Source organism: Lynx rufus, unplaced genomic scaffold (assembly GCF_022079265.1).
Source record: "Lynx rufus isolate CCGP_SWC_20201006 ecotype Redwood Valley unplaced genomic scaffold, mLynRuf1.p SCAF_7, whole genome shotgun sequence".
In the NCBI taxonomy this organism is placed as follows: domain Eukaryota; kingdom Metazoa; phylum Chordata; class Mammalia; order Carnivora; family Felidae; genus Lynx; species Lynx rufus.
Genome location: NW_025814889.1, coordinates 134,915,336 through 134,941,908, shown reverse-complemented (window position 1 = coordinate 134,941,908; position 26,573 = coordinate 134,915,336). Strand labels below are relative to the sequence as shown.

The 26,573-nt window shown below is 47.3% G+C and overlaps 1 protein-coding gene across 1 annotated transcript in view; it reads right to left on the bottom strand.

The window, feature by feature from the left end:
• Nucleotides 1-26,573, bottom strand: part of SREBF2 (sterol regulatory element binding transcription factor 2) — a 59,617-nt gene that overhangs the window by 27,663 nt on the left and 5,381 nt on the right. Inside the window, 7 exon segments of the mRNA XM_047067408.1 lie at nt 998-1,179; nt 1,366-1,480; nt 2,765-2,986; nt 4,366-4,512; nt 5,187-5,368; nt 6,393-6,753; nt 6,755-6,831. Coding sequence (XP_046923364.1) covers nt 998-1,179; nt 1,366-1,480; nt 2,765-2,986; nt 4,366-4,512; nt 5,187-5,368; nt 6,393-6,753; nt 6,755-6,831 — 1,286 coding nt within the window.

Below are 26,573 nucleotides of genomic sequence, written 5' to 3'. Positions count from 1 at the left end.
AATTAAACATCAGCACAGTTGATTAAAGGTATCCAACTTCAGTATGGATCTGCTTGCAGGAGTCTGCCTGTTGTAAAAGCATCATGTTGCTTTTCTTCCCTCCCCATTTCACAGAGGGACAACTGGAGGCAGAGGCCTGCCTGCCCGGGGAGCCTTCCTCTAAGGGAGGAAGCCTAGAGCCAGATCTCCCTGGATCCCAGAGTGCACATACTACACCACTCCTTTTCGGTATTTGAAAGCCATCTGAAAATGTCCTCTGAGGACAGATACCTAGCTAATTCAACGTATCTACCATATGGTCTTTTGTTATCAAACAGAATCACATTTATGAAATATTTCAAAACTAGAGCTCCGTCAGTAAAATTAAGTACGTGTTACTATAACAGTTTGATCAAAAACTTAGGCTATGAGGGAAGTTTGTGCTTTCGAAGTCAGAAATTGCCAATGGTCTCCGCAGGTTCCCCAGGCTAGATCATTAGGCTCGAGCCTCTTTTGGCTAATTCCATTAAACAATTGCCAGGGGCTTTCTTTGACAATTAAAGGCCCTGCCTGGGTTGGAATGTTTTTTGTTAGATTGCAAATTGTAATCATTTCCAGAAGAGGACCCAGAGGCAGCCTTGCCCTAAACCAACTGAACAACCTCAAAAAGTGGTCTTGCCAGGCCCATTATGGGCGAAGGATGTAATGAGGCGCCTCCGGCAACTCCTCGTGCTGGCGTGACAGCTGCTGTGTGTTCCCGTTCTGAATCTGGCCCTTAATCCTCTCAGATGGGCTCTTTCAGCAAGGACCAGTTAAGACCAGACGACATTGAACCAGTTAAGCAGATTCTGTGGGGGTGGGGGAGACAGGAGGACCTGACTAATTTCATTGAATTCCTAGTCTTCTCCAGCCCCAGTCCTCTGAACACTTGGCCTGGCCCTTGCTGGCAGCTTCTTCCACAATTAACTCAGGAGAGATGGGGAAGATCCAAGGATCAGGGGATTTCAGAAGCTCATACCTTTGCATCATCCAACAGAGGGCTTCCTGGCTCAGAGTCGATGGAATAGGGGGAGAAGCCAGCCTGCGACCCTGAGTCAGAGGCCGGAGGGGACATCAGAAGGACATTCTGATTAAAGTCATCGATCTTCAGCTCCACATCATTGTCCACCAGGCTGCCTAGGTCGATGCCCTTCAGGAGCTCTGCAAAGAAAACCACATCTGGCAAATGGTCTGTTTCTACAGAGCCCCGCCTGGGCCAGGGCTGGGCTGGGTGAGGGGCACATGGTCCTTGCTCTTGTTTCACCTCTGAAGGCACCCTGTACACATCAGTGGGTCCTCCCCAGTGCCCAGCACAGGACTTCTACAACCGGAAGTGAGCTTACTCACTGTTTTTCTGATTTGCCAGCTTCAGCACCATGTTCTCCTGGCGCAGTTTATGATTAACCTGCTGCAGGTATTTGATGTAGTCAATGGCCTTCCTCAGGACGCCAGACTTGTGCATCTGGGAAGGAAGATGGGTGAAAAGACAGTGGCATCGCTGCAGGCTGCAGAGCGAGAGGGGAGAGACCCAGAGCTCATGGGGTGAAGGCGTGGCTCCAGGTTCAGATGCTGCCTCACTCACTAGTTAGCTGTGCAACCCAGGACAAGTTACCCAACATCTGTGAACCTCATTTTCCTCGTCCTTAAAATGAGGATAATGATAATATATGAATCACCGGCTTGTAGTGAGGGTAAAATGAGATAATACATGTAAAGAGAGTAGCCCCTGGTCTGGTGCATAGTGACACTTGATAAATAAAAATTAGCTAGTACTCCCACTTCTTATAGTAATCTTAGAACCAAAACAAAACTTTATTATTTTAATTTTTTAAAATTAAAAAATTAAATTTAAAGAGAGAGACAGAGAGAAAGTACGAGCAGGGGAGGGGCAGAGAGAGGAGGAGTCACAGAATCTGAAGCAGGCTCTAGGCTCTGAGCTGTCAGCATAGAGCCTGACGAGGGGCCGGAACTCACGAACTGTGAGACGATGACCTGCCGAAGTCGGATGCTTAACCGACTGAGCCACCCAGGCGCCGGGAACCAAAAGACGTTAAAGAAAACAAACGACAAAAGACCAGAGCATTGCTGGATAGCTACCTTAAGTAAAGTTATATTAGTACATTTCAGATCTATAGGCTACAAGGAATATAAAATTTTCTTTCAAAACAGAGATGAGGAAGCAAAAAAATAAATAACAAGAAAAATAATTTAAAAAATAGAGATGAAGATAAACAGATAACAGGGAAAAAAAAACCACCTGCACGACAGAAGACACATTCACTGAAACACCAGAAATAATGAAAAATCTATTTCCTCTATTTGCTGTTAAAGACCCAATCTCCATTTTGTCTCCTCCCTCAAAGGTACAGTATTGCTAACCACCCCTGAACACAATTAAACATATGGTGGCAACGCCACCAGCCGACTCCACGGTACACACAGTCCTGCATCTGCCTGCTGGTGAGCAGGGGGCAGTCCTCTGCCTGGGCTACAGGGACCCATGATCACTGCAAAGCAGTCTCAAAGGTCTAGGCAGGTCACTGCCTTTCCAATCCCCAACAGTTCCCTTATGTTGGTTAATATTTTATAATCTTGAAAAAACCCCAAGATGCTTTAATTAATAAGAAAGCACCTCTAAACCATCCTGATGTTCACTCACTGGATCTGGGTCTTCCAAAATTCCCGCAGTAAAGACCAGTGGAGGGCAAATTGTGGGACATGAAATACCATTTTGCTTGGCACCTACCTTGGCATCCGTCCCCATGACCAGGTCTTTCAACTCGATGATTTTGTCATTGATAGAGGAGCGATACCGCTTCTCAATGATGTTGTGAGTCGTCCGCCTTTCTCCTTCTTTGGGGGGCTCCAACTGCTTGACTCCCCCCGGTACCTGCTTAATGGGCACTTTCTCTTGCCCCATCATCACAGGCATTGTGGTCAAAATAGTCCCATTGCTGCCCACCAGAGTCTAGAACAAGCACAGACACGGGGCAGAGTTACCCGTGGTCAGTCTGAGTAAAGCAACTTCACAGCACAAACTGCTGGCCTTGGCCATGTGGCATTGCCTGGTCTGACCCCTCTCCTCAATTAAGTCAGGCCCCAGGAAGCTGCAGGAGCCATGGTACCTTACTTACTAGGCCCCTTTCAGAACCACTGTCAACAAACCACACCACAATAGGATTAACATGGATAAATAGGTTTCAACCTTTGATCTAGGGGTACCTGAAACAAGTCATGATTTCTGCCTTGCGGGCAAACCATTAACCACCTCTGAGCTCGCATATAAGGAAAACTTACTCTTGGTGTGGGGTACATCTTTTCCTTTCATATGACAGTGCAGTCACTTGCTGCATTTCCTAATATAATTTGGCCACCAAAATGCACAAGGGCAGAACTGACAGAGCCATCCTATTAGATAAGCAGGCCAACTGTAGAGGCCTTCCTCCTTCCCCCTCAGCTCTGCTTTCCTCTGTTTCTATTTTTACTAATTTTAGTTTTATCTTCTTCACTAAACGACCTCAATATCCAAACGGCCAATGAACAAATAAGAAGCCACTCAACTTCACCACTCATTAAGAAATAATTCACACATAATAAAAAACACACATTTTAAGTGTGTGACAGAGTTTTATGTTGGGATACGACGTGTAACTAAGATAATCCAGACCAAGACACAGACCATTTCTATCCCTTTAGAAAGTTCTCTTGTGCCTCTTTTCAGTTTCGCCTGTCCCTTCTCCCTCTTGCAGTCACTGCTCTGACCTCTATCGCCACAGCTTAGTTTTCCCTCTTCTTGAATTTCATATAAATGGAATCATCAGCATGAATTCTTTTGTGACAGGCATCTTTTTGCTCAACACACTGTTTCTGAGGTTCAGCAGCTGTATGTATCAATAGCTCTTTCTGGACGTGTGGGCTGTTTCCAGTTCTTGGCTTCTATGAATAAAACTTACTTCCAAATTCTGATCACCTTTGACTCTATTGGACTCTCCTGCCGCAAGATGCTGAAAATAGCTGTGGCCCTACAACCCAAGGATGGGTGCCTTCCATGTCCCTCACCTTGGAGCCCCTCCCTGCCTGGTGGGCCTGGGGGTCCTTCAGAAGCCAAAACGCCATCAGCAGGACCTAAGAGTCCTCCATACTGATGGCCCTGTATAGAGGTGCTGCCCAGGAACCGGGAGTTAAAAAAGACTAAAAGGGGGTATATTTGCAATGTGACACATTCCATGGAGCTTCTGCACCTGCCCACCCTGTGTAGAGGCTTTGTTAACATCTCTGAGGCCTAATGCCTCCAAGAAAGGAGGAGGAGAGGGGAGAAGGGAGGACAGGGAGGAAGGCAACTCTTACTGGTACTTGAAGGGCAGCTGTCTGGATGGGGGTGGTGAGGGCGGTGAGGGCTGGGTTCTGGACTGCGGCCATGACAGGGCTGCCATCTGTCTTTAGTGTGGTCAAAACAAGGGAATCTGTCTTGATGATCTGAGGCTGTACCAGGACCTGGATGGAGAATGAAGAAAAGGAAAAGGAAGGCAGTATTATTTTTCTATTTTGCCTTACTTTCTTACTACACAGAGACTCCCTCCGGGAAAGAATGAAAAAATAACATGTTCCTAAAACTGAGAACACAACTTGATTACTGGGTTGAGACGGAGAAAGAGTATAGCTAAAGAGGGTCCTGGGTTTTAAGGGTGAAAGGCTTCGAAGACGGCAGTGCCAGCACCTGGCAGGGGCAGAGTGGGGGGTGGTGGAGGGGAGGGAAGTCCGATTTTGAACAAACTCAGGAAAGCCAGGAACATGGCTGAGAAGCAGAAAGGAAGAACCTGGATTTTTTTTTTCCAAAGATTAATTAATGACCTTGGTAATAAGAAAATATGGTCCACTATGATACATGACTCAGGAATATCTTAGCACACCTCTTTCCAGTTTTACACCCATCGGATGCTTAAATATCACAATCCACCTGCATTTATGGAGGCTGTGAGGGCCAGTCTACACTTACAGATGAGACCTTAGCCAGGTCTCCATTCCGAGCTCACTGGTGCCTCACAGGGCCCAGGCACCCCAAATGCTGTTCCCTTACACTCCGCTGGTCCTTCTGAGTATGTGGACCACACCTTCAACCAAAGACCAGCCCCAACCGGTGCCTCCCTGGGTCCTCACCAGCCACCTACCGGGACCTGCTGCACCTGGGGGGCAGCAACTGTCTGTACCGTGGCCGGGGCGAGGGTCTGCAGCGTGCCATTGGCCGTCTGTGTCAGCACCCGCTGGGCCTGCACCGTCTGCACCTGCTGCTGGATGGTGACTGGCTGCACCTGGGAGGATGTCACTAGGCTTTGGACTTGAGGCTGAAGGACTTGGGAGAAGAGGAGGGAAAAGTCACACGGACGAGAAATGCACTCTGTTGTCACTGTAGCTGCAGTAATAACCGAGGACAGGGTGCCTCAGAACGCTCCCGACTCCCCACCTGCTGCTGAAGAAGATGTGCACGACCATTTACAAGCTAATCTAGATAACAAGAACATTCCATGAGAGCTGCATCAATTTCTGAGAGAACCAGAACAGATTATTTTATTGCTCTGGGTGCTAGGGTGGAGGTGAGGGGAGCTAATCAGCAAATGACTGCACCCAGCAAGGGAGTTCATAGATACAGAGAACCAACAACTCCACGGGGCTTCACTTCCTCTCATGAAAAGAATGGAAAATGCACTTTGGGATGACGGTCTCAGCTCTTTGCTTTGCTGCCTCCCCACAGCCCCTAAACCCCCCGAAGCACATAGAAGAACTGTCAGAGCCTTTGAAATTCAGAGTAATACCAATCCCGCCCAGGGCTCCCCAAAGGGTCGGAGGGAAATCTGATGCAAAGGCACTGGGCAAAGCACAGCAGAGAAAGCCACTCACTCAGCCCCCCTGCCCACGGAAGGCCTAGTATGAGGCCTGCTGCACGGAGACCTAACACCTGCTATGAGTCATATAGTCTCTGTAGTACGTGCTCAGGAGATGTTTGCTGAATGAATGGTTCTCAATCTATAGGTGCCAAGGGCTGGCTGGTGCTTGGGTCAGTTTCTAGACTCATTGTATTCCAGCCTGTAGCTCTAGTTACCAGCACAGCCCTGTGTCTACTATGCTTGTTAGATTCTTCGACCAAGTATCCTTGAAGCAGGCACAATAGATATTAAGGTATCTGAAGAGGCAGAATGTGAACGGTTCCTGTACCCACTGTCCTCACTGCCCATTACCAAAAACTCCTTCAGACAGGGACCAAACCGATGGATTCTGTCACCCCCAAAAGGACAGAGCGATTTGCCTCAGAAGGTCTGCAAACTGGCACATAAACTTTTGAACCAACCAGTCACTATGGTATCTGACTTCTGAATCACCTTGGAAGCTGGTAGCTGCATTCTGGTATATCAGAGGCTGCTGGATGATCCTTGTCTGGGGAGCCGTGCTGAATGTCGGGGTGATCATCACCGTCTGCTGCTGCAGCTGAGCTGGAGGCTGGGGCTGGGGCTGGGGGCGGGGCTGAAGAACGGGAGTTGCCCTGGGTGGGGTGGGAACTGCAGTGGGGGGAACTTTGACCTGCAGGGCTGGAGCCTGGGGGGAAGCGGCCGAGGGAGAGAAGGAAGGTAGAGGGACCTGGCTGAAGGACCGCTGCAGGGAGGGGTCCACGGCTCCGCCCCCGCCATTGCCGCTGCCGCTGCCACCACTGCTGCCACCGCTGCCGCCACCCCCCGCTGCCACTGGGGAAGGAGCCACACAGCTGCTCGGAGAACAAGTCAGGGAACTCTCCAACTTGATTGCTGACAAACTGCAGCATCTCTGTGAATAAATAAAAAGGGGTCATTCTATTGCCATCCAAAACATCTAGCAACTTTCAAATTTGCTTAAGAAATGGAGGCCTGCAAATCAAAAGGTGTTCCCATGGCCCTCGCAGAAATGGGTCGGGGAAACCTCCCCCTCCCTCTTAGGAGGTGAACCACCTGGGCTGAGATGGCAAACCACATGGCAATAGGGCAGGACTTCATCTCTTGGATGTTCTCTCTCCCCACCCTACCTCCAGGCCCTTTCTACCAACTTTCCTGATCAGTCAGGCCAAACAAGAGCTATCTCTGTGCTGGGTGAGTATAGCTTTTGGAAGTTATTGCTGGTCTCATCTTACAGTTAGGGACACAGGGGCAGGAAGTGGGTAGTGGCTGTCTTAAGGCTTTGGAGCACCTCCAGTCTCTGGCACTGCTCTCCGCGGCAGAGCAGGAATGCGGGAGTCAGGCTCTCACCCCAGGCTGCCCTCCCTCCTCACCACAGGTTAAGCTCTGGGCCTTCTCTCCAAGAAAGGTACATCCCTGGGCACTGCTGGTACCCTCAGGAACACCCAGGGATGATGAAGTCATGGATCGTTAGGAGTGGAGTAGATGGAAAGATCATATATGAAGTCCACAACAGTGAAATAACTTGGCCAAGGTCCCACGGCTCATCAGGGCCCAGCGAGGATTAGAACCAGTTCTCTGCCTCCCAGCTTCCTGTTCTTCCACTGCACCACGGTGCACGCGTTGCCAGGTCAGGGCAGAGCAACCCCAGCCTTGGGCTCTATGCTCTAGGGGGCCCACCCCGATACTCCCCTGGTTGTGTCCCTTCTCTCTGGGCAAGGAGTCTGTGAGACCAAGGGGATGTCCACCTGGAAGCCATGGCCCTTGTCTAGATCATGCTCTAAGTACCTGGGACCCCTAAGTTCCCAGCCCAAAGGGCCTCAAGCCTGCCTCCACGGCCTCTTACCCTAATTCGTCCTCCTCAAAACTTGCCCAAACCCAAGTTAATCCACAACTAACAAGTCATATCACGACTCCTTCCTCCCTTTAGGGCTGGTCCCCATTAGAAGTCTGAGGCCTCGGCTTTGTCCCAGGTATTTTCAGACGTACAGTTCTTTCCACTGTCTTCACTTCCTCCCCCTTCCAGTACGTCCCTAAGTGGCTACTGCTTGCCCCTGAACTGTACACCCTCCTCTCTAAACATTCAAGGCCGCACGATGCTCTTAGTCACCAAAATTCCCCAAACCAAACACAAACCAAAAAAAGCCACTACTTCTTTTCACTCCCCCAAACTGTCCACCAGCAAGAACCTCCCAGGTCTTTAACAGTGTGTGCGTACACGCTCATATGTGGAGGTAGCGGGTCTGGGCTACAAAGAATCTTATGTTAGGCAAGCAGAAAGCTACTGGGGTTTCCAGGGTGACCATACAGGACTGAAGCTCAGCAGTTCGACCTGCTGGCAAAACAGCATCTCGTAAGATTAAATGACTACGTAGTGGTATTATTTACCAACACCTCAACACTCTGCTGCGTCCCCTCTACACTCAGCCTGTTGTATGTGGGAGGGAGAAATGGGCACATTGCCACGTTGTAACTGGTACCAACCAATTCCAATTCCTCGTCCAGGAATTAAACTAAGAAATGTCCTGAAACTCAGCACAAAATTTAAACAAAACACAATTTAGTGCTGACACATTCCAAGGACAACACAAGATTTCTAAAAAATTTTTAAGAAAATGCTTAAGAGAGGGGCGCCTGGGTGGCGCAGTCGGTTAAGCGTCCGACTTCAGCCAGGTCACGATCTCGCGGTCCGGGAGTTCGAGCCCCGCGTCGGGCTCTGGGCTGATGGCTCAGAGCCTGGAGCCTGTTTCCGATTCTGTGTCTCCCTCTCTCTCTGCCCCTCCCCCGTTCATGCTCTGTCTCTCTCTGTCCCAAAAATAAATAAACGTTGAAAAAAAAAAATTTAAAAGAAAATGCTTAAGAGAAACCTAGTAATCTGCTGAGCTTCCCAGAGTTCCCATAAAAATCCCAACTCTGGGGAATCAACACAGAGGCCTGGTTTGTGAGCCAAAAGAACATCACATCCATAGAAAGCTAAGGTGGACACAAGGCAAGAGAGGCCAGAGGTCTGGTAGGTGGGCACGGGCTTTGGTACTAGGTGGGTCTCAGGAGGCCACCTAGTGTGTGAGGGGTAAGTCACCCTTCTACATCCTGGCTTCCTCACCACAAAAGTCTGCCTTAAAAATACTCACTCGGGGGGCGCCTGGGTGGCTCAGTTGGTTAAGCCCCCCACTTCAGCTCAGGTCATGATCTCATGGTTCGTGAGTTTGAGCCCTGCGTTGTACTCTGTGCTGACAGCTCAGAGGCTGGAGCCTGCTTCAGATTCTGTGTCTCCCCCCCCCCCCTCTGCCCCTCCCCCGCTTGCTCGCACGCACTCTCTCTCTCAAAAATAAATAAACATTAAAAAAATTAAAAAAGAAAAAGAATACTCATTCCGTTTCTTTGTTGTAAGGATTAACAAAGATAATTTGTGCAAAGTGCTTGGCAAGGGGCAGACCCTTACAAAGGTCCCTATTAGTGGCAATTCCAGAGCACCTACTGCCTGGGCAGTTGGCTCCCCGATCCCATCTGGCTGAGTGCTCTCCAAAGCCTTTTGTGGAGAAAGGCAGGGGCTGACACAGTGAAGTAACCTGCAAAGGTCACAAAGCTTGTTCACAAAGCAGGTTAAGAGTGTGTAGGCAGATGGGATGCAACTGCTTAAATTAAAAAAATAAATTCTTTTCAACCCCCACACGACAAGCTCCAGTGGTGTTATCTGCAGCCAGGCAGACAGGCACTGGGTTGAGTGGCGCAGAGGGGCCCATTAAGACCAAGCGTTTGAAGGAAGAAGTAATGGGAAGAGGCTCTTTGAGCCCCTGCTCCAGCAGGGCACACCAGGCCTCCCCGGAACCCCATCTGGTCTGCAGTGACAGAGACGGGGAGGCCCTGCCAACCGGAATGAGGCCTGGAGAACCAGGGCGCAGGAGGCCCACCCCGGGTGCAGTTTTGCGCTAAAGCTCCAGGCTGTACCCTGTGGGAGCATCGTAATGCCTCATGTTCCCCACTCCGATCACTGGAGTGCTGCAATCACACAGGCTCTCATTTCCGCCGAGAGCCATGAAAACCAGAAAAGGGAAGCCTGGAGAAGGCACAGGTTTTCTGGGGCTTTGAAAAATGAAGTTCCAGGGGCGCCTGGGTGGCTCAGTCGGTTAAGCGTCCGACTTCAGCTCAGGTCACGATCTCGGGGTCCGTGAGTTCGAGCCCCACGTCGGGCTCTGGGCTGATGGCTCAGAGCCTGGAGCCTGCTTCCGATGCTGTGTCTCCCTCTCTCTCTGTCCCTCCCCCGTTCATGCTCTGTCTCTCTCTGTCTCAAAAATATAAACGTTAAAAAAAAAAAAAAAAGAATAACTGGATGTTTAAAAAAAAAAAAGAAAAGAAAAATGAAGTTCCAGAACCTGCATGGTGAGTGGAGGGCCAGCCAACTTGGGTCTCCTTGGAGCTCCAGGCCTGCAAACTGTAGCTTACCTGGTACCGATGCTCCTGGCGGTTACCCTCTCAAACTAAGCCACAGTCCTGGTTTTTTCTTTTGTTTTTTGTTTGTTTTTAGTTTATTTTTTGAGAGAGAGAGAGAGAGCAGGGGAGGGGCATAGAGAGAGGGGGACAGAGGATCCGAAGCAGGCTCTACACTGACAGCAGAGAGCCCAATGTGGGGCTCAAACTCATGAACCTTGAGATCATGACCTGAGCTGAAGTCGGATACTTAACTGACTGAGCCACCCAGGTAACCCCCATGTTTTTTACAGTTTATTTATTTATTTTTGAGAGCGAGAGAGAACGCACCAGCAGGGGAGAGGCAGAGAGAGAGAGGGAGAGGGAGAGGGAATCCCAAACAGGCCCTGCGCTGCCAGCACAGAGCCCAAGGCGGGGGTTGAATTCATGAACTGTGAGATCAGGACCTGAGCCGAAGCCAGAAGTCAAGCGCCTGACTGAGCCACCCAGGTGCCCCCACACTCCTGTTTTTTAGGTGCTTCTTAAAGGGATAAGTTTGCTTAATAAAGTAACCTGGGCCCAAGAAACTACACCTGGGTTTTGGTCCCTTTAAAAGCAGGTAACCAAAATCAGAGGCTGCAGCCATCACCTGTGCATTGCAACAACTCTGGAGCCTCATCCAAAGACACCCCAAGTTCACACGCACTTAATGGAGCTTGCAACCTGGAGGTAACATAAAGCACTCTGTCCAGCCCAGCTAGCAGGATCTACCTGAGAGTGAGGTGACCTGAAATCTGGGCAGATTAACTTTGGTCAGGAATAAAGAATTTAAAGCCCCAAATGAGGTAACATGGCCTCCAAACTGCAGTCAGCCAACAATCCTTTAGTGGCCATTTGCTACTTAGCCCAGTTAGGTGCTGAGAGCACGATTTTACAAAGTAGGTCATTTATTCTTATATTTTGTATTTATTACCCACCTTGTGTTAGATAATGTTTGAAAGTAACTGTCTTTTTTAAAATTGTAAAAGTGGGGCACCTGGGTGGTGCAGTCGGTTAGTGTAGGACCCTTGATCCAGACTCAAGTTATGATTTCAAGCTCGCGAGTTCAAGCCCCACATTGGGCTTTGTGCTGATGACGCGGAGCCTGCTTGGGATTCTCTCTCTCCTTCTCTCTGCCCCTCCCCCGCTTGTGCACGTGCACACTCTCTCAAAATAAATAAACGTAAAAAAATTAAAAATAGAATAAAACTGTAAAGGTAACATTCACCATAGAAAATTCCAGAAAATAATTAAATGAAAAAGTCACCCAGCCATTCCACCTCCCTGAGACATCCACTATCAATGTTTCCATGTGTCCTTTCTACACAAGCATGCATGTGTGTGTGAGCAGTTTTACTAAAAAGGGGTCACACTGAAGATGTTATTTTGTACCCTCCTCCCTTTACTTAATAAAATATGAAAAGTATTCCGTGTCAGCCATGATGGATAGAACGTGATGGTTTGGGAGAGCCCCACAGCACTGTACATCAGATGGCACACAGCCCTCCGTCCATCACTTCATAGTAACTCAGAGGCTGTGACTTCTAACGCCCAGTTCCACAAGCAAACCTCAGGTCTTTTTAAAGGTAAGGGGCCCTATTTATTGTGGTATTTATGTACTTCTTAGCCACTTCGTATCTGTAAAACAGAGCTGTTTTATTAGGTTCCTTCCCTAGCTCTTAGTCTTTTTATTTTCTCTATCTTTTTTTGGTCACCTCTAAAGATTTTGAGCGTTGTAACCCGAATCTCATTTTCCCCATAAGCCCTATGGTTTGTGTTACACAGTTTTGCTTAGTGCAATGATTTTTAATGAAGGTATATGTTGCATTATGGCAGAACTGACTGTATATAAATGCTAATATTGTGTAATGAAATGACATGGTTTTTGTGTTACACTTAAAAAGTCCCTCATCCCAAAGATTGTAAGGATATTCACCTAAACTTTCTTCACGTGTTGTTCATTTAATCTTTCACACTGGATCTGGCCAACAGGCATAAGAACACAGAAATAAGTATGGCGTATGATGTTTGCAGGCTGATGGGAATCAGATGGACCACAACCAGTGAGCGAGAGGGAGGTAATCACAAAAGTTAATTCACAACAAGTGCGCTTAAGAAACAAGTATCCTGCTTTCAAGCTGAAGAGCTTATCTTCCCTCCTAGGATCAAAAAAAAAAAAAAATCAAACCAGTATCACACCTGAGGGTCAATAGATAACTTTTCCTTCCTCCATTTTGCTATCTGTGATCACCACCGCGTTCTCGGGACCTGAAACGTTAGTTACGCCCATTCAGGTCACCCAGGAGAGCAGTTCAAGAACTGGGCTGTTGACTAAACCCATCAACGCAGAAACCCTGAAATGCAAGAATATAAGGAACATAGGGACACTTATCACAGGCAACCGGGTGCCTAAAATCACTTCAAACACCAGGGGGCACATTTGCTAAAACACTCAGAGCACAGGGACAGCATCATGCACTTCAAGGGGATTCTGGGTCACCTTCCTGGGGGACAGGGAGTCTGGAGGAGGGCTGAATGACACAGGATGGCAAACTAGTGACTCAGGCATCCTATATTTTAAGCGAGGGATGAGTAAACTCTTTTTACTGGCAAAGAAACCACAAAAGAAAATTGGGCAGGGAGGTGGGGGTTCTCAAATGCCTGTGTTTCATAACACAGAAATGTGTCACTGCATATATCAAATATTACATAATAAAATAAAACATCTGAAAATTAAGAGAAAAAGAAAGCACAAAGGGAAGCCAAAGTCATTCTCAAATGGTCTTCTGGTCTCCTCTCCCTATATCTCTCTCTTCCTATCTGCCCAGCTGGATGTTAGGGGCAGCCTCAAAAAGTCCCAGCTGGCCAGTCCTGAACTCTCTGGTCCAACACAGCAAGAGACCCGAGCCAGCTCTCAGTTTCAACCAGGAGAGTGATCTTCAGCACCCCCTTCAACTGTTCTTTCTTCTTCTTCCCTCTGCCCTAAGTTTACATAGGTTGCCTATGAACTCCTGGCAAGCCTCTTTTCATGGTATCACAGTTATCTCTTTGCTTCACTTCCATACTCTGCCTTGATTTCAACCACAGCCTCCTACCCAGTGACAAGTGTCTTCTGTGAGTATCTTGTTGGTCCAACAGTCTTTCAAATCAAATCAAATCTCTTAAACACAAGTTTCAAAACTTCCTGCCAATTGCTCCCTCCTACTCCTAGGAATTTCACTTCCCACTCACCTTTGCTCATCATCCACCTGGGGGAAAAATACCCCCTCCTTTTATCCGTACATGCCTTTGTGGGGGGAGGGGAGTTGGGGAGGAGATCTTTCCTGAATGTGACTGCCATAGCACACCTTTTCTGCTCCTTACCACCCTCTTCCTTTCTGAATTCCATAATTCCATTTCAAAACCACTTAAATGACTTTCAACAAGGACTCTTCTCTACCTCAGACCCAGCCATCTTTGAGCTCTTGAACCCAATTATGATTTAAGAAAAATTACCCAAAACTTGAAAACAAAGCAGTGTGTGTGTGTGGATATATATATATATATATATATATATATATATATATATATATCATACTGTGTCCCTTTAAAGCCATAGTACAGGTAATAGTACTTACCGTGCCTACTAAAGGTCACCCGATGCTCTGTGGAAACAAACTTGTTTTTTTTTTATTTAATATTTATTTATTTCTTTTTTTTTTATTTTAAATTTTTTTTTCAACGTTTATTTATTTTTGGGACAGAGAGACAGAGCATGAACGGGGGAGGGGCAGAGAGAGAGGGAGACACAGAATCGGAAACAGGCTCCAGGCTCTGAGCCATCAGCCCAGAGCCCGACGCGGGGCTCGAACTCCCGGACCGCGAGATCGTGACCTGGCTGAAGTCGGACGCTTAACCGACTGCGCCACCCAGGCGCCCCTAATATTTATTTATTTCTGAGACAGAGAGAGACAGAGCATGAGGGGGAGGGGCAGAGAGAGAGGGAGACACAGAATCAGAAGCAGGCTCCAGGCTCTGAGCCGTCAACACAGAGCCCGATGCTGGGCTCGAACTCTCAAACCGTGAGATCATGACCTGAGCAGAAGTCAGTTGCTCAACCGACTGAGCCACCCAGGCACCCCAAAACAAACTTGTTTTGACCTGCTATTTATCACAGATTAGGTAAAGTTAGATGTTCACTTGTAGAAAATTGTTAGATTGCGAATGATTTCTCTCTGGTAAAAAAGATAAACTTTGTTTGTATTGCCCTGCAGGACATTAACCAGTTCTGCATCTAAGCTTGCAATCTTATTCCTGCATCCTTTTTTGTAAAAACTATGTAAATATCAGTTTCTTACATTCTCTTTTGATCCAGCTTTGTCATCCTGATGGTTTTCTCATTAATAATGTTAACAAATCTCTGATATGTGCTGATGATATGTTAGCTAAGAGCAGATTTTTAATATTCAAAAAATTTTATCTTGCCACATTACATACAGGAACGTATATTTTTTAATGTTTTTCTTATAGATTATGCTTCACAAGCACATGGACAAAATCTTCCACTCCCCTGAACTTCTCCAAGTACTAACCATTCTGGCAGTTAAAAACACTGGCATCAATTCACTGAAATGCTCCCCAAAGCAACTTTCATGCAATCTGTAAAAATGGCATTTATGCTTTCTGAACCAAAACTGGAAGGGACATGTCACCTCACAATGGGACAAGATATTTCTGAAATTCAGGTTATCCTGGGAAATCTGGGCAAATCTGCTATTTCTGCAAAGCTTCTACTTTTGGTGAAGTGGGTATGTAAATGCGAAAGGATTAAAATGTGTGGAGCACCCACTGTGTGCTGGCCTAGAGAGATGATAAAAAATTCACAATCACAGCAGCAAGGAGGACACAGGGAAGGTGCAGGTGGAACGGCCTCTTGTGGGAACTGGACTGAAGGCTGCTGGGCACACAAAGGGAATTCTAGGCCCAGGGAATTTCAGAAACCAAGGCTTGGAGGCACAGAGCTGGCACAGTGGGCTGCTGAAGAGAATGGACAACTGCCAGGGCACCGGGCTGGGCAGGAGTCAGGATCAAATCATGACAGGTTATTCTAGAGCTCATGGTGATGAACTTGGTCCTTCTCTTTATTAAAGAAGGAACAGTGAGTCATCCAACAATGTTCTAGGAAGAGAAATCCCTCTGGCTCAGCGGCTGCTCATGCTGGTTTGTACAAGGGGGCTGCTGGCTTCCCCAGAACCCCCTAACGTTGTGAACGCATTAAGTATCATTCTGAGCACAAACTCAGGGCTGAATTCCGACTTGAGAGGGTATCAGCATAGCTGAAACAGAAACTTGGATAACTTCATCAACTGATGAAGAGAATCTTCTGAAAACTGATTAAAGAAAAGGTCTGGTTATATATGAGGTTCTAAAAGGTGGTCTACATTGGGAAACAGGCCACCTCCTGGAGACTGTGTGAAGGAAGTGTGGCAAAGAATCATATTAAGGGAGAAAAGCAGAATATCAAAAAAAAAGCTAAACCAAGAACTGGAAGGCCAAACCGAAAAGGGATTCCCAAGTAGAAGTTCAAAGAGTACTGGCTGAAGAAGACCTGGCTATCTATTAGCAAAAACCGAACCATGAATCTGTGAATGTAATTGCTGTGCTGCCTTTGGAAAAAAAATCTCCCTGAGGCTAATTTTCTTGTAAGTATGGGAATAATCCAAACTCTGATATATACACATTTTACATTTATTTTCCTGTCCATATATACTCCTGTCCATACATCTAGAACATAAAAATGCATTTGATTCTTTCAGTGTTGTTTTTTAAATTTTTAAATAATAATAATTTTTTTTTTGAGAGAGAGAGAGAACGAGTGAACAAGGGGCAGAGGGAGGACAGGGTGAGGGGAGAGAGACGGGGGGGGGTGGAGAGAGAGAGAGAGAGAGAGAGAGAGAGAGAGAGAGAGAATTCCAAGCAGTCTCCGCACCCAGCACAGAGCCCAACATTGGGCTTGATCCCACAGCCATGAGATCATGACCTGAACCAAAATCAAGAGTTGGACGCTTAACCAACTGAGCCAACCAGACACCTGTTTTTGTTGTTGTTGTTGTTACTGTTTTTTTTTTTTAACACAACAAACACTAAAGGGTGTCATCTCCAGGTTAGATTCTAATTTAACCCCTGAAAAAAAGTCAGTGGTCATGCTATTGATGTTTAAAAGCAAAAATAACTCTGCAACAAAACTAATAAACTTATTTTCTAACTGGAAATCACATGTACATTTTATTTAAAATTACAGAGGTGGTTATGACTAAAATCAAATTCATTTCATATTGATTCTGTGCGGACAACACAGTAATAGCTATCACACTGATACTTGGTATTTTATATAAACCCTGAGACCAGTATTATTAATAAGTGTGGAAAATAAGGTTCAAATAAATTAAATAACTTGCCCAACCCCCCCCCAAACTACAAAGTGGCTGAACCAAGATTTGAACTGAGATTGTATTTAGGTCTGAACTTCTCCTCTATGCTATTTTCCTCTACAAAACAAACATTTCTTAGATTTTACAGTTATGCTCATCACCACTTGGGAGAAAGATGCAAGAGAGACCTGGAGTAACAATAAAGTAAGGAGAATTTGGGGGAAGGGGTGTCGAGGGGGGTGCTTATGTAATCCATCTCATTACTTCCAATATTAAGTTCAAAGCTAATGGAAGGTTAATCTCAGGGTAAGCATGCATGTAACTGACTCACCGAGGGAACAGGGGAGAGATATTTTTGCCTGGCTATTTGTTTGTGAGCACACCTTCCTACCCAAATGATTAAATTATTCTCCAAATGAGACTTTCTGCCTTGACAAGATGCTCTTTCTAGAACAGTCTTTTTAAATCAGTAAAGACACATCCTTTAAGACACGCATTCAAGAAACATTAACTGAGTTTGCTATGCGCCAGACACAAAACTAAACGCTTCAAAAGAGGCACACGTTCTGATGGCGAAACCCTGGGCAAACATCTGCCGGGGCCAGGCACCAAGTGTTAAGATAAAGAGGTGCACAATGCAAGAAGAACCTGTATAGATAGCATGTTGCTTAAAAAGCCTTTGTTGTTGTTGATTTTTACTGCTATTTACCTGTTTGTGTGTGAGTATATATTTATACACAAAGTTTAAATATGTTTTTTGGTTTTGGTTTTGTTTTTTACTGGAAGAGAACCTCATTAGCACTGTCTCCCAGTTGTTTTTGCTTTTAACACTTGGCTGGCACTTTCACACATACTGTGGTATATATCTTCAAATCACCCTGTGAAGTGGTGGTTTCAAGTCCTCTTTTAAAAAAGAGTCCATACGTGTCAAGTACTTAGAACAGTGCCTGACACATAAGTTCTTGAAAAGTGATGGTGGTGGTTACACAGGAAGAAACAAGTCCAAGTCCAAAAAGGGGGTGATTTTGCACACAGTCTTAGGCAGGTGGGCAAGCGAGCGGCAGTGAGGTAGGAACCTCCTCCTCTTCCTCTTCCAAAGACTGTGCTCCTTTCACAAGCACCCTGCACCAGAAGTTGCCCCAACAACCACACCTTGGGGCTTCCTCTCCGGAAGTCCTTCATCGTGGATGCCCCGCCTCACGGCCCAGGCCTCACAATGCTGCAGTCAGTAAGCCAGCCAGCCGCACCACCCATGCAAAAGCCCCACCCTGGGTCCCAGCCAGCGAACCTAGGCCTCCCAATCCTTAGGCAAGTTAGAGGCATCAGATTGTTGGCACCCCACATTTGAAAGGCTGTCCCTCTTTTTCCATTTAGGACTTTGCAATGTCTGCTCTTAGAAAGAGGTCAGGACTAGACTCTGAGAATAAGAAAAATCTTGAGGCAATCAGTAGTAGCAATAATAAAAATAGTACAGTAATTGTTAACATTTACTAGGCTCTTACTGTGCGTCAGCAATTGCGTTAAGCGCTTTGCATAGTTTCCTCATTTAATCTCACAACACTTTGAGGCAGATACCATTATCGCTTCCACTGCACTGACAACGAAAATGAGACACAGAGAGGTTAAGGAACTTGTCCTACGTCACCCAGTCGGCAGGTAGTGGAGCTGTAATTTGAGGTCAAGTCTCAGGCACCACACTGTACAGATGCTTTGGCTCCATTATTGAATGGATGTCACCAAACAGACCCTGGCATCAGGCAGATGCTCGTTAGGTGCCTCGCTCATGAATGAGAGCCCACATCCCCCACCGGGGAAGGGCAGAAGCGTCATCTCAGGTCTTCCTGTATTTCCTGTCTTCACCTGCTCCCGGCCAGCACCGCTGCTCTTTCACTCTCCTGGAACAAGACACTGAAAGGTGAGCAAGATGTGGACAGCAAGACTCCCAGGAACCAATCCTGCATTGTCCTGTTCTAGAAGACAAGGGCATCGCACTTCATGGTGCCAGATAACCAACCGAGTGTCAACAAAGTCAGGTGCAAGCTGAACCACCCTCCCGACTCTCCTGGGGCACAGTCTCCACAGCAGGGGATCTCAACCTTGTTCAGTTCTTTTTTTTTTTTTTTTAATTTTTTTTTTTAACGTTTATTTATTTTTGAGACAGAGAGAGACAGAGCATGAACGGGGGAGGGGCAGAGAGAGAGGGAGACACAGAATCGGAAACAGGCTCCAGGCTCTGAGCCATCAGCCCAGAGCCCGACGCGGGGCTCGAACTCACGGACCGCGAGATCGTGACCTGAGCTGAAGTCGGACGCTTAACCGACTGAGCCACCCAGGCGCCCCTACCTTGTTCATTTCTAAAACCAGTCAGGCAAAGGTGAAAGACCCCAACAACCCACCATCCCATCCTTCCACTCACTGCCCTCCCTGAGGCTAAGGACAAAACAAATACTCGCAAAGCAGATTATGAAGCTGTGCTATGAACACCCACCCAGCACCCACAGACACTGTGCGCTATGTTGCTGGGGGCTGGAGGATGCTGAGCACCTAGCATGGGTCCCGGCCCAGGGCAAGGATTCCAAAGGGGTGTGGTTCCCTCCCCACCTTCCCATCTCAAAGGGAAAACCCAACCAACTCTCATCCACTGTGACAAGGGCAAGAACAGACAAGTGCCTCACAAAGAGAGGGCTGTCAGAGGGGGCGCCTGGCTGGCTCAGTTGGTGGAGCATCTGACTCTTGGTCTCGGGATCATGAGTTCAGGTCCACGTTGGGCATGGAGCCTACTTAAAGAATAAAAAAGACTTAAAAAGAAAGGAAAGGCTGTCTGCGAGCAGAGGAAGGACTGATCCACACTGGCAGGCAGTGGATGAAGAGTTTTAGGAGTTAAGAGAGAAGGAAGGTCATGGCAGACAGAGGGAACAGGCTGAGAAAAACCACCACACCACCAGGAAATGCCCTGCAAGCTGCTGAAGGGCACGTGCAACAGAGTAGAGAAGTGGAGCGGCTTACAGTCATGTTCTAAAAGGCCTTAAGGGCACCATAAGGCATTGGATCTTATTTTGGAGGCAAGGAGAGGCACAGAAAATGCAGTGGACACTGGCCACTTTCGTTGTTTGTCCATCATTCAACCCAACCCTCCCATCAGCACCCTGCTCTTCCTTTCGGAGAACCCCCGTGAGTGGTCTTGGTGGCAGGTGAGGCTTCCCACCAGGCAGCCTGATTCATGCATACCCGCACCAGGAGCATGACTCTTGCTGAAGTGACCCAGGAGAGCAGCAGCCCGTCAGAGATCACTGTCGCGGTGGGGTCCTAACCCTGTTGCCCCTGGGCTATCCTTAGCTCCTAACGCTACCCTAAGGTTATCCTTAGCTCCTGAGCCTCCCTTGGTTCGGGCCCATTTTCCAAGTCGGGCTCTGCAGCTTTCCGGTCAGTCCGTGCACCACTGTCCTTCCAATAAACTCCTTTTCTGTTCAGGCTAGCCAGATGCAGTTTCTGCGGCTCACCACCCAGCCTCCAGACTGATACAGAGCACACTGAAGCACAAGAGGGAGGGACCGGGTCAAAACCGTGTTTGAGAAAGATAACAAACACAGTTATCAAGATTGTAGTCTGTAAATCACCCACACACCCAAATGCCTTTCCAAAGGGTTGTTCCCTCGGCCTAGAATATGACTCCTCTCTCCTGCCCCTTTATCTAGCCTGAAGACCTCAGCTTATAAGGTACCTCCACAAGAAAATTCCTCTGATCCACCTTTCCACTAGTTAGGTGTCCCTCCTGGGCGCCATCCCAGACTTCCCACACTCAGATCTCAGGAGGTGCACCCTGGTGGGTTCTTAGACACGTTACAGTTTGAGAACCTTGATCCCACGGTGAATCACATGTTCCCAGAATGTGCCAAATTACTCCCAAGTTTGGTCCAACTCTGTCAAAAAGAACATCATGACACTTTTCCCTTGTAAAGTTCTGTTCATTCTTCCCTCACATCTCAGCTCAAATGTCAAAGTCGCTGTGAAGATACTGCTAATTCCCTTCCTTAGTGCTCAAAACACTACTTGGAGTTTGCTTCTCTGTTATGGCCTCTGTTGCATTTCTCTTTGTATTGTCTGGTTGTTTAGATGCCAGCTCCCTGAAAGTCGGGACTGTTTCACTCACCTCCAATACCCCAAGAGTCTAATGCTGTGCTGGGAATATAATAGATACTCACTCATGCTGAACTGGTTTGAACACGTTTTAAAAACTGTATTAAATTTTTTAAAAATAACTTCTGACCAGAAGGGGTTCCTAGACAGCTTTCCGGAGTCAGGACACATCCCACCTCATTCCCATGGGGCAGAAAAGTATATGGGATCCCATGTTAGAAGGCCCAAATTCAACTCCCGACTCCATCAGCATGGGGAATCATGGGCAAATTATTTTATCGGTCTCAATGTCTCATCTGCAAAATGGGAAGAAAAAGGAAGCATCTACCTCACAGCACTGTTAGAAAGACAAATGTATCAGAAGGACTTTTGTAAAGTATAAGGCTTCACCATCAATTTCACACTTAGCAAGAAGCATGATTTCCCTTTTGCTGTGGGATAGAGAGGGCCTGAACTGAGCAGACACCAGTTTAGGTAGCTCTGCATCTGGTTCAGCAGTCGAGATTTCATCACTGGTCCAAACCAGACTCTGAACCCAACAGACCAGTTTCACAGGCCAGATGCAGCAGCCAGATTACAAGGGACATTTAGACACATATTCATTAGCAATTCCAAAGGCCTAAGGAATTCAGAAAGAGCTCTGCTTTTCCAGTTTCCAAACCAGTCAATGGTTTAGGATTAGTTTCTAAACAGAGGTTCCCCAGGGAGCCTCACCTGGAGGCCCAGGCTCTGGGATCTAGCTACTCTTTAAAAAATTCCATCAAGTCAACCAAGTTTAACCCTTGAATACTGTGGTCCAGACGTGCAACACTTTACCCTGCACTCTGTGACTAGTCCTTTGTGTCCCGCCCACCACACCTACAAAAGCCCTTACGAAAGGAAAAAATACCGTATTCTAAAAAGAGGCCCTTTGGTCCTAAAAGTCAACTTGCAAAGTGAACTTCCTCATTCATTCTCAGATAGAGTCAAAGGAGAATGTCAGTTCCTGCCTTCTTCCCTTTATGTGCTTTGTCTCCCTTAATTCTTGGAGCACCTGTGACATAGATGTCCCCAGTCCCCACCATACAGCAGAAACGAAGGCTCAGAGAAGTGCTGCAGGACGCAGGGAAGGTCACTTGAAGCGCTAGCACAGAGCAGACCCCTCTTGGTAAACACATGTCACCAAGTGTGTACCTGAGCAGAGGATCCCGGGTCTCTCTGGCCTTAGCCCACCACACACCATCTTGTGTTTGCAACTTGGAAGCCACATCAGACAGAGATGTGGCTGGCACAAGACACAAGGAAAGTACATGGGGTTTGGAGTTAGACCCGTCTGGACTGAAGTCACCTTTCTACCACTTACGAGTTGTGTGATCTGGGCCTCGGTTTCTCATCTGTACACTCCACAAAATCAGGAGACAGGATTAAAAGCAACAACATTTTGGGGTGCTTGGGTGGCTCAGTCGGTTGAGTGTCCGACTTCGGCTCAGGTCATAATCGCACACTTCGTGAGTTCAAGCCCCACATCGGACTCTGTGCTGACAGCTCAGAGCCTGGAGCCTGCTTCAGATTCTGTGTCTCCCTCTCTCTCTCTGCCCCTCCCCTGCTCATGCTCTGTGTGTCTCTCTCAAAAATAAACATAAAAAAATTTTTTTAAAGCAACAATGTTTTAGAAGACAACACAGGTAAAGGGCCATACACACTGTGTGAGGGCAGGGTCCTCGCTTACCCTGCCAGCACAGTATCCAAAGCCCAGCTCAACACAGTCCCTAGGTAAAGGTCTGAACTGCAGGTCTGACTAGACGCTGCTGGGCCCACAGCTGGTGCTGCAGACACAGTGATTTCAAAACCTGGTGACGGATGGAAAAATAGAGGCGACTGCAGGGACAGTCAATAACTAATAAAGAAAAAGATGAATCACATTCTCCTAGGGAACACCAATGACTTAAGGTTCAAAGGAAGGTATTATTGAAGACAACTATTCCTAACAAAGGGTACTTCCTAAAATGCCCGCCGATTTGGGTGAAAAGTAGCCGTAAGAGAATTACGGTGAAAGGAAGCAACTTCCAGAACACCACTTATAGTGATGGAAAGCCCCCAAAATTTTTTCAGAGAGGACGCACTGAAATTTCGGGGGCGGCAAGGGCTGCCGCCAAGAAACTACATGAAAGAGAGCGCAGGCAGAGAAGAAAGTCCCAATGGAACCACCTAAAACAAGAAACCAGTTTTCAAGTCCCCCAAAGCAGAGAGCCGAAAATAAGGAACTGCTGTACATTAAGGGGCAATTTGAAAAGTAGAGAGAGCAAGCAAACGAGATGGAAGCGGCAGAGGTGTCAGCCAGTCTGAACCACAAGCGTCCCAGGCAAGCGAAGGGAACATGTGAGGCAGAGGAAGGGATCGTCCAGAAAGCTGGTCGCTACTCACTGTCCAGTGGTCCTGAATACAGAAAAGTGAGGCACTGGGAGGCCAGGACGGAGGGGTCTATATATTGTGGGGGGAGGGAGAAGGGATGGTGTGAGCTCTAAACTGGGACCCGTGTGGCAAAGTCAGGCGGAATAAAGGGACCAGAGTCTAGACTCCGCCGGGAAGCTGACGGGCACAGGCGCTCTCCTATATACCGTGGCGGGCAAACACTGGCACATCTTCTGTGGACAGCAGTTTCACGGGGTCTCTCAAAACCACAAATGCGTGGAGCCAGAACAGAATGTTAGTTCCTGCCCCTTCCTTTTATATGTTCCCCATCATTTGACTCTTGTGGCATCTGTGATGGAGATCATCACCAGCCCCACTCCGACCCAGCAATCCCGCTTCTGGTCCTTTCTCCCGCGCTTACACCCACACGTGTGTGAAAATGACGAGTGTACAAAGCTAGTCACCACAGCATTGTCTTTAATAGTAGGACTGGAAGCACCCTGAAACGTCCATCAGAAAAGGACTGGATGAATGAAAGCACAGCAGTACATCTATGCAATGGAAAACCATGCAGCCCTGAAGACTAGAAAGATCTCTGATATATGTAGTTAAGTGAAAAAAAAAAAAACACAACAACAACAAAGGCAAGGTGCAGAACAAAGCTTGTAGCATGCTCCCTATCTGTGTAGGGATAAAAAGGGGAGCAAATATTAAAAGCCATGCTTATCTGCTTATATTTGCATTAAGGAAGTTTTGAAGAAGGTAAAGAAACTTAAGAATGAATTACTTGTGAGGAGGCGGGGCTGGTGGGTGCTAAGCAAATCGGAGCAGGGCAGGGACACGACTCTTCACAGTCCTTTCTCACATTTTTTAATTTTGCCACACGAATGTATTGCCTTTTCAAAAAAATAAAGATATTTTCCAAGTGGTTAAGTCCCAATCACCACAGTAATCACAGTAATTTACAGCAACTGGAGAGTTTCAAACATTAGAAGGGCTACGGCTGGCAGGGTGAAGGAGCTGTCACCCCTTGTGTCGCGGAGCTCTCTTTGGGAAATACACACCAATGAACTGACTCCAGAGTGACTTGCTCGTCGTGTTCAGGACAATGGTATTTATTGTCCTGCAGGGACATGGATATGCAAGGGCCTGCCAGTGCAGGGCGGTGGGGGGTAAAGGGTGGGGGGTTAGGCGGGATCATCCGTCTATTAAAGCTCAACTGTTTCAACATCTAGCAACCTGTCAGTGAAAATGTTGTAACAATTCGTGCACGTGTTAATCAAGCTCAGACAGCATCCAGGAGATACAGACAGACGATTTGATCATCAGAACGCGCTTTTTTGAATAAAGTTTTTTAAGAACTTTTTAAACTGAAATGGAGGACAGAAGAGATCCAGTGGAGACAAATACAAAAATATATTTTTAAAAAATGCCAATACATGGGCTGAGTAGGAGAACAACAGAAAAGACTGTTCAGTGAACATTAGGCCGAAGGGTGTGAGTGAGAGTGTTTGTCAAGGGCAAAGCCAAACACACCCGGGAGGGAGGAGAAACCCAAGGAGACTGGTTCAGTGGCTCTAGCGAGCGACCCCAGAAAACTTTATATCCCAGGAAATGGAACTGGATGAAAGCAGATCAGGAGCTAAAACCGGGTAGAAAATAAATAAGCTGTGAGCAACAGCTGTACTTTCAACCCAGACATTAACCACAGTGATGTATACTCAAGTGTCAAAACAGAGTTTGTCTTGAAAAAGCTATACACAGGGGTAGAAAAGTAGATCTGTGCTTTACTCACTGAGCAGTTTCCCCAAGTATGACTCACCGGAGAAACGTGTTTGGTTTCCACACCTCTCCTCACCTCCCAGTGGGGTATTGGCCACACCCTCCCAACACTCACCCCTGGCTCACCGGGTTGGCCACTCCAAACTCCCCACCAGACGCGGACCCCGGACACCCTGGCCGGGGGCTCACACAACACCTCTGCAGAGTACCCCTTCGCTGCCGGCTGGTGTCGGGGTCTGTTTCAAAGATGGAGCTGACCACAAGGAGAAGACAGCCGAGGACAAGGCAGTGCCACCCAAAGGCTCCAGAACAGGAAGGAAGTTCCTCCTCAGGCTGGGGCACCGTGTGGGCTACCAGCAGGAGGACCGCATGAATGCGGGTATCTGACACCGTGAGCCCCACCCCCACCCCCACCAGAGTCCACGAAGTAGAGACAGCGACTGACAGTTCAGTCACATCAGTGTGTATTGCCATGGAATTCAGAACACCCAGGATAAAGACAAGACCCTACAAACTTCCAGAGGAGAAAACAGCTGGCACATGAAGGATCGGGAATCAATTGGTATCAGATCTCAATGAGCAGAAGCTAGAAGACAATTAGGCGATGCCTTGAAACTTTTTCTTTCTTCATTTCTTTTAATGTTTTTATTTTTGAGAGAGAGACAGAGAGAGAGAGAGAGAGAGAGGGAGAGAGAGACTGACCAAGTGCGAGTGGGGAGGGGCAGAGAGAGAGGGAGACAGAATCTGAAGCAGCCTCCAGGCTCTGAGCTGACAGCAGAGAGCCAGATGAGAGGCTCAAACTCGTGAACCGAGCTGAAGACAGACGCTTAACTGATGAGTCACCTAGGAGCCCCATCAAACTTCTGATATAAAATTAGGTCCAACCTAAAATTCCAAACTCCTCCCTCTCTCTCTGCCCCTCCCCCATTCATGCTCTGTCTCTCTCTGTCCCAAAAATAAAATAAAAAAAAAAAAAACGTTGAAAAAAAAAAAAAAAGGGGCGCCTGGGTGGCGCAGTCGGTTAAGCGTCCGACTTCGGCTCAGGTCACGATCTCGCGGTCCGTGAGTTCGAGCCCCGCGTCGGGCTCTGTGCTGACTGCTCAGAGCCTGGAGCCTGTTTCCGATTCTGTGTCTCCCTCTCTCTCTGCCCCTCCCCCGTTCATGCTCTGTCTCTCTCTGTCCCAAAAATAAAATAAAATAAAAAAAACGTTGAAAAAAAATAAAATTCCAAACTCATCCAAACTATCAAACTGACATGAGGGTAGAACAAAGATATTGTAAGACAGACAAGGCCCCCCGCCCCCACCCTAAATTTACTTCTAATGTACTCTTTCTGAAGAAGCTGCTGGAGGACGTGCTCCATCAAAATGAGTGAAAAAATACCACCTAGGGAACAGTGGCTTCAATTATCACTCCCCAGGGTGATGACTAAGGTAATCCCAGGATAAGTGCGGGACACCGGAGCTAGACA